The sequence below is a fragment of the Botryllus schlosseri genome, chromosome 14 (assembly GCF_051294905.1).
Source record: "Botryllus schlosseri isolate E-star chromosome 14, Bs_hap1, whole genome shotgun sequence".
In the NCBI taxonomy this organism is placed as follows: domain Eukaryota; kingdom Metazoa; phylum Chordata; class Ascidiacea; order Stolidobranchia; family Styelidae; genus Botryllus; species Botryllus schlosseri.
The window spans coordinates 968,115-982,216 of NC_137249.1; the positions used below are offsets into that span (position 1 = coordinate 968,115).

The window sequence follows — 14,102 nt, forward strand, 5'->3', positions numbered from 1 at the left end:
TTGTCGACTCGGTTTGAGAGGTGTTTTTCAAGAGTTGGTTACGTTAGGTTATTGTCAGGTGTCTATGAACGAATTTCGCTACCGAGTCGCTAGAAGAGAAATCAACAGATAGTTAACCAGTGCGACGAGGTTCATGGTTGGTGTGGCACTGACCCTTTAGAGCAGGGGGCACCAACACGCAGCCCACGAGGTCCTGTTTTGCGGCCCGAGATGTGATTTGAAATGGTGAAATTGATTTCGGTTTAAAAATAATATTATTGTTGTTGTTTCGAAATGAGCTATTCTCCTGTACCCAACATCACTACTCCTTACTGGCTGATACGGCTTCGGCAACGGTATATGAATGTGAATGGGCATTTTTAGGATTTAAGAAACTTTGGTTGGGTATGATTTCAGGTTGATCACCACTAGACTGACGGGCAATTAGGCATATTGTCGTGACGTCCAACGCTCCACACTGCCAAGACCGAGACGCTTAAAAACGGCTCAGCGCTTCCCCGCAATATCAAGCTTTACGATGGGAGAGCCTTTGAGCTTGTACCGTGTCTCGCTAACCTCAATATCGATTCATTAGTTTACTTATCAAATTAGCACTCTTCAGTCTTCATACACAGGCTAAGCAGGAAGGTACTACAACTATATAGTTTGTATACATATTGCGTAGGATAGAAAATACATAACGGATATTTATATCAATTCAATTTATTGATGACAACTTCACCTCAATACACCACAAGACTGCGATACAATGAAAGATATGAAGGACGGTGTCGAAACCACTTGGAGTAGTCTTCGAAATCAGATACACACCTGGCCTAGGCGATACTAAAAGGAGGCATGCACACTGAATGAAGACTATGAAGAGTAAAAGAAGATCATACAAAAAGACAAACGACCAGATAGAGACAGAGAGACAGTTTCATTGAGTAAAAATTACATTCAAAAATAAAATATAGGCTGCAGCGATAAGATCATTAGGGATCATTCTGTCAGCTGCATCGATGGATTATAAAAGCATAGCTTTTAAAAAGGCTATGATAAAAGCGTCGTTCAAGTCGTCGAGTCTCGCGTCAAGAATAAATTAAAAACTGGTTGAACAGTGGTAAGTTGGAACAACAACGGAGTAACAGGCAACAGTAATAGAGAAGTATACCGAAAGAATTAAATACAATAAAAGCAAAAGATAAATATAAGATGAATAAATGTACAGACTTGTCAGTTCAAATTCTAAAAAAAGCAATTTGACAACGTAAGATTATATATCAAATCCAATATGACGGAAGGCGAGACCGATATCCATGTCGTTGTCCGATTATAGAGACTGTATAGTCCGATAAACTTGAGGGCTGACTAGTATTGATTCCGTAGAAATTGCTGGTATTTCGACCAGGGATATCTAGATATCCCTGTATTTCGACTTGAATGCGGGACAATGGACAATGGACAATGGACATGCTCGAGTTCGAGCTCGACATGTTCTGAGTCAAGTGTACCTGTTTGATGCTGGTGTGATCAGACTAGATGACCTTCACGGTCTTATCGATCATTCCTATCTAATACCGAATACTGTGCACGCATATTATCTGTACCACCATCACTGCCGTTTGTTATGTATTTTGGTTCGATGAAAATAAAGACTCTCTCTCTCTCTCTCGATGAATGTCGGATGGCCATTTTGATAAAATGATGATGATGATGATGATTTTTTACATATCATATACATATCAGGTTAAATACACAAAATTTAGCGTTGTGAAAGACCACAATCGCTCGAAAATATGTTTACAATCATACAATACGTCAGCGGAATTCTTTTATATTCCTGTTGACACACATCACTGATTTTGTTTACCTTGTTCCGCATGACCGCCGCAATAATAATTAATGAATGTTGTATTGTGTTCTGTCTTCTGTCCGGTATTATTTATCTAATTCTGCTTAGGAAGGTTTCTTCGGTGTTGGCTATATAGCCTATAGGGCGGGATATTGGTCCGTCGCGGGGAGTCTAGGCGTAAAAGATGAAAGAATGTGTTTTTTAACTATTGTAAAGGGTTTATCGGCGACCATTAACGATGTGGTCCGGGATGTATAGAATATATGTAACCACTAACCAGCAGACGATGAACTAACTGCTGTTTTTTTGAGTAGTTCTAGTTCTAGTAGCGGATTTTGAAAAAATATCATTTTAATTGAAAAGCGAGAAGTTGAAGTTCTAGTTGTAGTTAGCAAACAACCAGAAAACGTGTGTTGTAATTTGGCTTGAAGCGTGAAACTGGTTAATAACAGTGGCGTTGCTAAGGGGGCTGGGGGTGGGTTGCGGCTCGAAACCCCTCCCATTTGGAACTCGAAACCCCATTCTGTGCTGATGTTCTTGGGGAAAGCTGATCCTGTTCTGTTGAAATATAATATTAATGAGTTTCTGAAACAAATCTTGGGTTTCTGTTATAGTTAGTTGCAGATTTTTAATAGTCATTGGTTGTATAGTTCTATTACCCAGTTTTGGAAAGTCATCAGTTCTAGTTTCTCATTTTGAAACCCAATAGTTTTACTTTTTACAAATATGCGCAAGATGTAGTCTGCAGGTAACTGCTTCTGACTTGACAATACAATTTACGATACTGTAATGATTATTTGTATAGCGTATACTGCTCCTGATTTCACTGCATCACAGTATGTTTTCTTTGTGCACGAAGGTTGTATTTAGAGTCCAAATTCACGAATTTCGAACATGAAAATATGCACAAGTTGTTATTGATATCATTCACACTGATTTATGGAAGCTGTGTGATAGGAATCTGCCCGACCACGGAGAAAATTGGCGAGGTAATTTTAAATCTGTTGTTTATTGTCTAGTGAGGTAGTCCATAACTGGTGTTCCCAAGAATCCCAGGGGTTCCCTGAGCCAGTGTTAGGTGTTCCTTTGGAGTCAAGACGCACCCTAAACTCATACATAAGATTTGTGATGACATACTCGTCTGGGCCATCATTGGTTGCTGATAATCTCGAATATCCATAAGCTCATCTCCAATTAAGCAATATGTATCACGGTAGGTAGGTAGTTATCACGCTGTTGTGTTTCCACCCAATAACAGGATGGCATTTTCCAAGGCGCAGCCTCACATATCTGAGCTGGTACCGGTATGTGAAACGATACAGCAGAAATTACACTCATCTGAAATGTAAATTCATTATAATGTCTTCGTTTTGTGTGAAATTCCAGTAGTGCACAAAATTTATAGTTAGTTGTGTACTAGGGTTGTCCAAAATTTGGAAAATCTTACGAATTCTCCGTTGTAATGTCTTATTCTATAGATTATTGATAAAAAACGACACTGAGCCTGAAAGAAGCTCAAAGGAAGACCGTTAATATTTCGTACAAAGCGTTTGAAAGTAGCTGCCGAAGAATGGGCGTGCCACCGACCATAGAACGGCAAGAAGACTAGCAATCCAGAAGCCACGGTTCTTGATTGGCTAATCGGCTATGCTTCAATGACCACAACAGCAGCAGCTTGCTGTGTAGGTGATCAAGGAGTCTGCTACCGGCGGCGATTCTGAAAGCGCATTGTATGTAGGTTGACAGATAATGATTTAGGATTGATTCAGAGTATGTTGAGGTACGAAATACATGATGAACAAACAACAGCTGCTTCACAAAAACGTCTAAAGCATGACCGCTTTATTGTGAAGGGAACCGCCGTAGCCTATATGCCTGGTTTTTAACGAGAGAAAGCATAGGCGCTTATGCAAGTAGCGACGGATTTCTAGTTTCAGAAAGAATATATCATTATTGAATACAAAGATAAAGCTTAACAATGTCACTATAATTTGTGTGATCTTATTGGGCTCAGGTTGTAGTACATAGTTGAAGTTTTGAAAGCTCTAAGGATTGGCTGAATCAGTGGGTTATGCTTGGCACTTGTCAGATGCTTGCATCAAAATGTATTCACTTGCAAGTGTTGTCAAAGTCCTTAATGATGACGCAGAAAAAGGTGTAAAAGTAAGCACATACTATACTGGACATCATATGTCAAAGTCCTTAATAAACGCGCAGAAAAGGGGTGTAAAAGTAGGCACAGTCAATGCTGCATAGTGCATAGCATCCAGCATAGTTTGTACATCATATCAAGCATAGTCTGTGCTTGCATTTAAACATTGTTTCTGCGGCATCATTAGGGACTTTGAAAACACTTACAAGTGAATTCAATTTGCTGTAAACATCTGACAAGTGCCAAGCCTGAGCGACGTTTGATTCAGCCGATCCCTAGAGCATTCAAAACTTCAATTATGTACTACAACATGAGCCCAATAAGATCACACAAATTGTAGTGTCATTGTTAAGCTTTATCTTTGTATTCAATAATGATACAGCCTTTCTGAAACTAGGAATCCGTCGCTATTTGCATAAGCGCCTATGCTTCCCCTCGTTGAAAACAAGACATATCGGCTACGGCGTGGTTTCCTTCACAATAAAGCGGTCACGCTTTAGACGTTTTTGTGAAGCAGCTGTTGTTGTTCATCATGTATTTCGTACCTCAACATACCCTGAATCAATCCTAAATCATTATCTGTCAACCTACAAACAGTGCGCTTTCAGAATCGCCGCCGGTAGCAGACTCCTTGATCACCTACACAGCAAGCTGCTGCTGTTGTGGTCATTGAAGCATAGCCGATTAGCCAATCAAGAACCGTGGCTTCTGGATTGCTAGTCTTCTTGCCGTTCTATGGTCGGTGGCACGCCCATTCTTCGGCAGCTACTTTCAAACGCTTTGTACGAAATATTAACGGTCTTCCTTTGAGCTTCTTTCAGGCTCAGTGTCGTTTTTTATCAATAATCTATAGAATAAGACATTACAACGGAGAATTCGTAAGATTTTCCAAATTTTGGACAACCCTATTGTGTACGGTATGTGGTTGTGGTTTACCCTGAATCGATTAAGGGGAAGTACCACTGGGCTAGTCTGTAGTCTGTATCTGGCAAAATTGAAATTGTTTTCCCGTCTTTTGCCTCATTTTTCTCATCAAACTTTCCTTCAGTGCTACCATGGACAGCCTGTAGACGATACCTGTGTTTGTGATATCGGGTGGGATGGAACAGAGTGCCAGAATTGTGAAGGAAGGATTGTGTAAGTTATTTTGTGCTTACTCTATTTCATGGATTGAAGTTTGAACTTTTTGGAGTTAATTAGCAGTCTTAGTAACTCTATAATCTTCCTGAAGTCTGCTTGAAAAACTTTCAAATCATGTAAAGATCAATTAGCTTTGAAATGTTGCGACAGGACATGATTTTCATGACTTTCACACTTTCATTTGGGTGCCCTGGAGTCGACTTTTATCAAAATACACCAGCGAAGTTTGCGCTGACAGAAGGAATTCGTGTACCATCTAAAATACCGGTAGTACATTGAGCTTAAGTGCTCTCTTCGCCCCGATTATTCGAAATTTTATGCCGATGAAGTCATATTTTGTGATGCGATTGTTGATATGCATGTTCTCATTGTCTACTAGCTGCTGACGATTACCCCTGGCGAGTGTCAGCCAAAAATATTCGGGTTCATTTCAATATGAATATACTATTCAATTTTGATTATTAAGATTCAATTAAGATTTTTTTGAACGGCATGAAATCAAGATGCTCGACGTAATATAAATGTACAAATCAGACTAACAAACATATATTTATTAACAGAATTGGTAATCAGTAAAAAAAAGTGGTATTTTGCCCAGAAATATGGTCATAGGGTAAATTGCTATATCAATCAATCAACCAAGTTCATTTTGTTACCATTATAATGATTGTACAAATTATGATAAAGGAGAAATCACATAGTCGGCTACACCAGGCAGCTAACAATACGAACAAATAATAAGTTTTCAAACACATGAAAAGAAAGGCGGAGTATAAGTTGAGTATATTGTTGCCTAAAACCTTAACAGGCCTAATGTCGTGATCAGCAGTCCAAGTTATGATTAGTAATTTTTTACGAAGCAATAAGCTCTCCCAACATTTTATAGTCCATTGATTGAATTATGTGAAACTTTTACAGAGTGGAAGGGGAAAGTGGTTGCATTTCGGAGGGGAATTACGATTTTTTACGACTTGTCAACTGTGGATGGCTTATTAAACAAGATCCTGCGTGAGTAGAAATAATATTTTTTGATATAACTTGATATTATTACATTTCAAAGTTTGCTGATTATATGCACTTTTTGTTCAGGTTTGTAAATCGAACGCTGAAAATTTCCATTTTAAGTGATCAAGTGTCGTGTAATGGTGTTACGTTGCAAATATTTGATGGAGAAGGCGTATTCGCACCACTTTTAGCGTCCTACAGGTAAGGCTATGTAGGTGAAGTCAATGAATTAGGTTTCAATGGTTCTATGTGATTTGGTAGTGATCAGTTCATACGATGACATTGTATTGCTGTCCGCAATTGGTAGCAGGCTATACTTTAGCAGACTGGGCAGTGTTTTTACCGTTACATAATCTGGATGTGCTTCACACGAAACACGCTTTTTGTTTATCAAGCAAATAGAAATGATATGAGTAACAAATATTACTAAACTATACCATACAAAGATCTGTATTGACTCGTTGCCTCTTACCTCATTTCGTACCATATTTACGACTGATCTAGATACCAAGAAATGATTGTGAAATCGGAACCAAAACGGCACAACAAATTTGGCAGATACTTCGCACCAGACTTTTACAAACTACCAATCTAGTTATGTTGACTATCAACTAAATACTACAGACTTGTCCCACCAATGTAGTTTGTTGATGGAGAACTAACTACTGGTTTTTTGAGTACTTCTAGTTCTAGTTGCAGATAGTGAAAAAGTGAGTAGTTCCAGTTCTAATTGTTAGTTTTGAAACGTGGGTAGTTCTAGTTCTAATTCCGAAATTCAAAAAGTGCCTAGCTGTAGTTCTAGATTTAGTTGGGAATTGTGAGAAGGTGAGTAGTTCTAGTTCTAGGTAGGAGTTTGAAAGGTGAAGTAGTTCTAATTAGCAATTTCGAAAAGTGAATAGTTGTAGTTCCAGTTCTAATTGCTAGTTTTGAAAAGTGAGCAGTTATAGTTGCACATTTTGAAAATCCAGTAGTTTGTACAAGTTTGTTGTGCGCTGTGTATATGTAGATAGCACAAAATCAAATTAAATTCTCCAATTCAAACCATTTTTTGTATTTCAACCCAACTTTGTACATGTTCAGCGGGACCACTGCGCCGGGGAGTGGATTTCCTCGAGAAGTGATCGCGACTTCTGGATTTGCTTTCTTTGCTTTTCAATCGGAAGCGCCGCTCACTCTCTCCGGATACAATATTTCTTTTGAGTGAGAATTGAATTTTCTCGATACTGAATATTTTTTCATGTGTCCTCCCTTTTAGGTACACTTCAGACGATTATCAAATTACTCCCAACGAAAGTAAGTCAACCTCTTGTCCAATTTAGCAAGTACCAATTGTAGACTGCGTTTTATCATACTCTAAGCCTGATGTTCCCAACGTGTGGGGGCCATGAAAATATCTGAAGGAATTTATCATCTACAAGTTTACTCTACTATAAATACATTAAAATGTCATAAAAATTTTCTTGATCTTGAATTCACTTTCGTCCCACCACCACCAATCAAGGCATTGCCAGAGCAAATACTCAGAGCTCAGCTCAACCATCACAATAGGGTTGGAATGACTCGATTCGGGTCAGACTCGAGTCAGTTTCTTTAAAATGGAAAAAACTGCTTGATTCACTACCGTATTTAAATTGTTAGGTTGCCTAAAAAAACGCTGCACATCAAATTTTTATCAATTCCGACCACTACAAACCGTGACAGAGCCAATTGAAATTTTTGAATTAAAAAAAAAATCAAATTCTTCTGTGAACTCCATGAAATTGTTAAGTTGCCTAAAAAACGATGCATTACAATTTTTGCTCACTTCCAACCGGTAGAAGCAAAGTTATTACAATTGAAAGTTTTAGATTTGCAAAAATAGCCTGGATGGTGGGTAATCCCAGAATTATTGATGAAAAACTCAAATAACTTCGCTTCTATGGGTTGGAATTGCGTCAAAAAGGGGGCCACGGTGTAAAAATGGTTAGGATCTTCCTGCTAGCCTTAAAAATTATGTTTCTGTGGCTTGAAAGGATGTTGCAAACGTGAGATTTCTAGGTGATGATGAAAGTTTTCTATTGGTTTGCTGTAAATCTAGAACTCTAGCGGCAAGTTTGACGGAATTTATATATCTTGACAGTGTCTGTGGTCACTAACGTAACATCCTCTTCGGACTGGATGCGGTATTCGTGGCAAAGTCTCATGGCTCAAGGACGAGGATCGGCAAGCGCAGCTCTTATTGACAACTCTACATATATTTTTGGTGGACAAATTCTCGGTGATAGCACGGGACGGGTTGAAATGCTCAGGTTTGGTTGCAATCCTTTATGAGTAGGCTATGATTCCCTGTCTCTCTGAGAGAGAGTACTTATTTTCATCCAAACGAAATACATAACAGACAGCAATAATGGTGGTACACACCCACATCAAACAGGTACAATGTCTGGCCGTAACAACTTGTCAAAATTGTTTACGAAGTCACAATGTTTTTGCAACCTGCATTTCGTTTGTATCATAGATGTTTGCACTGTCGGTGAACTTATCATTTGATAATTTACAGCTTGTAGCCTACTTTATAAGCGTACCGTTGTAGACGGCCCCTTGTCTGCTCATTGTGAATCATAAACGGTCAAATGAAACAAATAGGTTGACATGGTGTTATGCTCAACGTACCGCAATATCCTAACTGAAGCAAGACTGCGTGGGCATTGGTTCTTATATGAAGAAGCGCATGATGAAAAATTGTGATGTGGACAACATTGTCAGAATGAAGCAACACGGTTTGTCACCAGCAGTGTTCGCACAACTTGAGTGTTTTCAGCCAACAACTGCTGCTGTTAATGAGGCAAACTATTGAAAAATTATTTGTGCATAACTTTCGATACTTTAAAGCATTATGACGAAAAGTGAATCTATTGTGCATCAAGGTTGTGTTTTTCATATTCCAGATTTGACATAGCTAACGAAGCAGTTGAGGAGATTGTCGCAAACCCTGCGCCTGAACTGAGATTTGGACATTCCGTCGCGACATTGACGGTAGGCTTTCTTTTTTGAGCTGTAGAAAACCGAACCTTTACAAAATATCTCACAAATGTTGGGCTCTTCAAAAACAACTTTTTTTTCAAATTTTACTGACTACTTAAAAAAACCTGTTTGGTTGCCAGTGGAAGTGGAGTTATTGTAGCAGAGAATTCTGGGATTTATTTTATATAAATAAATAAAACATTTTCGAATTTTACTGGCAAAATACCCCATGAAACTGTAACGTTGTCTGAAAAAACGATGCACAGCAAATATGGGTCAATTCCAACCAGTAGAAGCGTTGGTTTTTCTGACAACTTGACAATTTCATGGCGAATCCAGTGAAATTTGAGAAAATTTTACATCTATTTTTATTAAATAAATCCAAAATTTCTTACTGTTATAACTTTGCTTCTACTGGTTGAAATCCAGCGCTGATCAGTACTTCATTAGAATCTGCTTGCATTTTGACTTGAAATATCGACTCGTAAAGCAATTTACATGAAATCGTACTCATTCTACACTTTAGGATTCTTTCTTGATGTACGGCGGACTCAAGTCGACCAATTTCACGATCACGAACGAATTTTGGAAATTCAACGCTACGACCCAAAGCTGGCAAGAAAATACTTTATCTGGAACACCACCTCCTTTATTCGGACACACAGCGCACGCCGTGGATATCAACGGAAAAACAGCGATGATTATCATATTTGGATTTCATCCGGAGTGGAGATACAGCAATTTCGTTTTTCAAATTGATTTGGGTGCAGTATTTTCGTGTGTTGCGGTCATATTTTGTGTCGTTTATGGAAACTAGCTACTACTTTTCAAGCATCACTCTAAACTTCTGCGGACTGGTACAAATTTCACACCAAATTTTGGAGATTTCAAACTTTTGTTCAAACTTCCAAAAATCAAAATCAACGCACAATGTATGTATGATAGGTAGGTTTGTTCAAACATAACTGTTTTCGGATTCCTATTAGCTGGAATTGTTAGGTTTGCTAAAAACGTTGCACACCAAATTTTACCCAATTCCTACAAGTAGTAGTGAAGCTATCAGAGTTGGAAAATTTGGAATTTACCGTAATATAAAATAAAAAAAATTGTTTTCAAATTTTACTGAAATTGTCAGACAGTGTAGTAAAATTCCGACTGGCAGAAGCGAATTGAAGTTGAAAATCTTGGATTTAAAAAAATTGTATTTACTGTGGGTAATCCAAGAATTGCGAATGAAAATCTCGAAGAACTTCTCTTCTACGAGCTGGAATTGAGCCGAATATGTTTTGCATTGTTTTTGTATACAATTCGAAGAAACAAATTTATAATTTTTATAATAAATTCAAAATCTTATAAATCTAATAGCTTCACTTATACTAGTCAGAATTAAGTCAAATTTGGTGTGCAACGTTTTTTAGCTGACCAAACAATTTTAGTTGACAGCCGCAGAAATATGAAAAAAGGTTAATTTTGAGCGTCCTCCTGCATATTACAATTGAAAAGAAATTTGAAAATGACTTGGCTGATCAGGCTGAAAATTGACTCGGGCCCATGGTTGAGAAACACTGCTGTAGTTGGGCCCCTTCGTTAAAATTGCTTCAATTTTCGACAGACACTAACGCTTTGGAACGTGTCAGCACAACGGGCGCGATACCCCCTGGCGTATTTGGACACGCATCTGCGTTTGATCCTGATACGAAGCAGATTTTTGTGCAGGGCGGTCGAGGGTACAACGTCAACCAGCAGACTGATTTTTACGCTTTTCATGTGGAGCAAAATTCATGGTGGGTATGAATATATTTGTTTTTTGTGTATCTGTCAATCAGAGTTTGTAACCAAGTCACGAGGTCTCAAGTCACAAGTCAATCTTGCTTTGATAGTTTGGAGCCGAGTCAAGTCGAGTCATTTTCAATTCACCACCGAGTCAAGTCCTAGTCCAAGTCAGCTAGTAGAGGGTCGAGTCCGAGTCATAGTGTTTTGACTCGAGTCCGAGTTCAAGTCCATATATTCACTGTTCAGTTTTGAGTTCAATCCACTTCCACCCACTTTTGTCAACTCTGCTCGAGTGATATAAAATGGTTTGTATTCATAATATCGTAATTTTCCCCAGTTTTAACAGTTTCTGGCCCTATTTTTCAAGTATCAGGACTGATAGACGAAATTCCAATCATGTGGTGACTTTACTATTCTTCAAAGTTACAATGAAATGTATATCTTGGCCGTCCTAGTCCCGAGTCATATAACTTGGTTCGAGTCATGCACAGCACAATGACTCAAGTACAAGTCGAGTCAATGCAAAAAATTACTCGAGCGGAGTCATTTTACGTATTGGTAAAAATTACTCAAGTGAAGTCGAGTCATCAAAAACTCACGAGTCGGACTCAAGTCATTACAACCCTGGTATTTTCACATATTCCCAAAGTTATTAACGAACTCTATATTATGACTCGATGCAAAAAATACGCACACCTGCTCAGTAACAAAGTTATTTTACTATTTCAGCCTACTAAGTAGGTTTATCTACTTGCTTATGATTTTTGACTAATTTTACCTCTGTTTCACAGTATACAGTTTTTTTGGCAAAAAGTGCCTTAAATACTTGCTATTTTACTTACTTGGTCAGCAACTAGTAGAGAATTAAAAATAATGTTGCATTTTGTAGGAAAATTTTATTGCCGATCCCGTCCAACACCAGATATCTGCACTCCATGGCCTACATGGATGACGCTGTTTTTGTGTATGGCGGCCGACGAGTGAGTGGGTCCGGTATCTGCCCGGTAATGCCATTCGAAAGTTATGATTCAGGTTCGTGAGAGTGTGAGTATTAGGGTTGTTCAAAAAGAACTTTTTGTCTTCAAATTTTAGCGGCTAGTTGATAAAATTGTTGGGTTGGCTGAAAAAACGCTGCACTCCGATTTTGGTGTTTGGTTGTTCAAAAACAACTTTTTGTCTTCGCTTTTCACTTGCTATTCGATAAAATTTAGCAAATCTAACAATTTTATCAGATAGCCAGTAAAATTTGAAGAAAAAAGTTATTTTTGAATAACGCTAGAGAGTAATCTTTCCCGGCAAGCAAGTGTTAACGTATTTATTTTACAGTGACGGGCTATTGGAAAGATATTGACTACAATTTCACCGAAACTGATTCAAGATATGGACATTCCATGGTAGTAAATGAAGCGCTAAGGTATAAACCAATCTGGCAACTTATAGTTTGATTTACCTTTTACAATAACTGTTAACGAGTGCTTGTCAAAGCGACATTCCATGTTGTCTGCTACATATTAATTGGACGATTTGAAACTACACCATTCTGTTTTTCTGAAATTTGTGTAACTTTTTCGCTGCCGAGCAGATTTCGGCAAAGCTAGAAAATTTTCAGCTTTCTAAATTAGATTACAATTATAATTATGGCTACGCAGTTTTTTTTTAAATTTCAATGAAATTAGAATATGGAAATATACAAATACTGACTTGTAAATCGCTACTCTTACCTGTGGTTGAGTAGAATTTGGATTTAAAAATTTAACAAAGTTAGAATTCGTTTATGATTAGAATTACTGAACTCGCAAAAACTTGGAAATTGAATTATGAGTACAGCAAAAACAAGTATAGTTCACATGTAGCATTTTCAGGAAATCCAGAAATTAGATTAGAATGGGTGCATAGAAACTTTTCACCAATTAGATTGCAATTAGATTATCGACATTTGCACTCATTAGTCTAATTAGACAACTCTAATTATCTAGTTTTCCAAGTTTGATGCCAAGGCCGTTCCAAGTATTTTAAGACGAAATCGTTTAATTCTAACATCATATAACCTTTTGACTCGGCGAAATTTTTTTAACTATTGTTTAAATTTAGAACAATGTCATTGTTCGGTGGATTTGATGGAATCATGCATTCTGACGTTGTGACGTATTCACTAGGTAAGAACGTGTGATTATAATATCCCCTAGTGCACGCTGTATGTGTGTCATCAGTAGGACCGGGGAAATTTGGATACCGGGGTGATTCATTCTGAATCGTGCACTAGGCTTGGACTCGAGTATTTGAGCGTCACTCATTACGTATGATGTGTGAAGTTGAAATATGCGCCTTTTGCGTGACCGCAAAAAATATAATGCCAGTTATGCATCACATTAATGATGATTCAGTAATTTGACGACCATACCTATTTCATTGCACTTTGTGACAATGCTGTAGGTTGATAGCGGTTTCACAAATATGTCATTTCCAGTAACGTGCTTAGCTTTGAACTACATGTATCGTATGCTGCGATACGGCCAATCCAGGTTTACAGCTTCCAATAGCGGAAAATTCTATCGAAACTATAAATGTTGATAAATTTACTCTTAGTGACAAGGCGCGTATATATTTTCAGTAGGCCTACTGCAAAAATCATTTTCACACATATGCGCCTACAGGGCAACCGATAGTAAATACGATCCAAAATTCTGTCGTTCAGAAGCAAGCAGAAATTCTTGCGGCCTATCCGATGGTCAATGCGCGGTGTCACCTTTTTGTGAGTTTGATGGAGAGAATTGCACTACGGCAAGTTGCGCACTAACAGGTATGAATACCTGTTTCTTTGTAGTTTAGATGTAATTGTAGGTAGCATAATCATTAGGGCTGTTCAAAAAAAAAAACTTTTCCCTCAGATTTTAGTGGTTGCTTGATAAGATTGTTAGGTTGGTTAAGAAAACGCTGCACACCAACTCTCGCTCAATCCCAACCAGTGGAACGAGATTCTTGCTGTAGAAAGTTTTGAATTTATCATTAAAAAATTGAAAAATATAATTTCGAAATTTTTCTGTCGACCCCATAAAATTGTTAGATCGCCAGCAGAGATGATACTTAATAAATCTGGCGCAATTCCAACCACTAGAAGCGAAGCTATTGCAGTAGAAAAATTTCAGATTCCGTGATTTTATAATAAATAATTAAAGAGTTAGTCACCGTAAATAC

The 14,102-nt window shown here is 37.9% G+C and overlaps 1 protein-coding gene across 6 annotated transcripts in view; it reads left to right on the forward strand.

Moving 5' to 3' along the window:
* The first annotated feature begins 2,231 nt into the window (after window positions 1-2,231).
* The window catches only part of LOC145454983 (attractin-like protein 1), a 35,179-nt gene continuing 23,308 nt past the window's right edge, over window positions 2,232-14,102 (forward strand). Inside the window, exons 1-14 of one of the 6 annotated variants that reach the window (XM_080332929.1) lie at window positions 2,232-2,823; window positions 5,035-5,123; window positions 6,045-6,134; window positions 6,216-6,332; window positions 7,212-7,331; window positions 7,387-7,424; window positions 8,251-8,419; window positions 9,059-9,146; window positions 9,661-9,898; window positions 10,747-10,918; window positions 11,797-11,939; window positions 12,234-12,321; window positions 12,999-13,063; window positions 13,603-13,707. In XM_080332929.1, the coding sequence (XP_080189055.1) occupies window positions 2,737-2,823; window positions 5,035-5,123; window positions 6,045-6,134; window positions 6,216-6,332; window positions 7,212-7,331; window positions 7,387-7,424; window positions 8,251-8,419; window positions 9,059-9,146; window positions 9,661-9,898; window positions 10,747-10,918; window positions 11,797-11,939; window positions 12,234-12,321; window positions 12,999-13,063; window positions 13,603-13,707 (1,609 nt within the window). In that variant the 5' untranslated portion in view covers window positions 2,232-2,736. The remainder of the gene's footprint in view (window positions 2,824-5,034; window positions 5,124-6,044; window positions 6,135-6,215; window positions 6,333-7,211; window positions 7,332-7,386; window positions 7,425-8,250; window positions 8,420-9,058; window positions 9,147-9,660; window positions 9,899-10,746; window positions 10,919-11,796; window positions 11,940-12,233; window positions 12,322-12,998; window positions 13,064-13,602; window positions 13,708-14,102) is intronic. The other 5 variants (XM_080332931.1, XM_080332928.1, XM_080332927.1 and 2 more) reach the window with 5 other exon arrangements.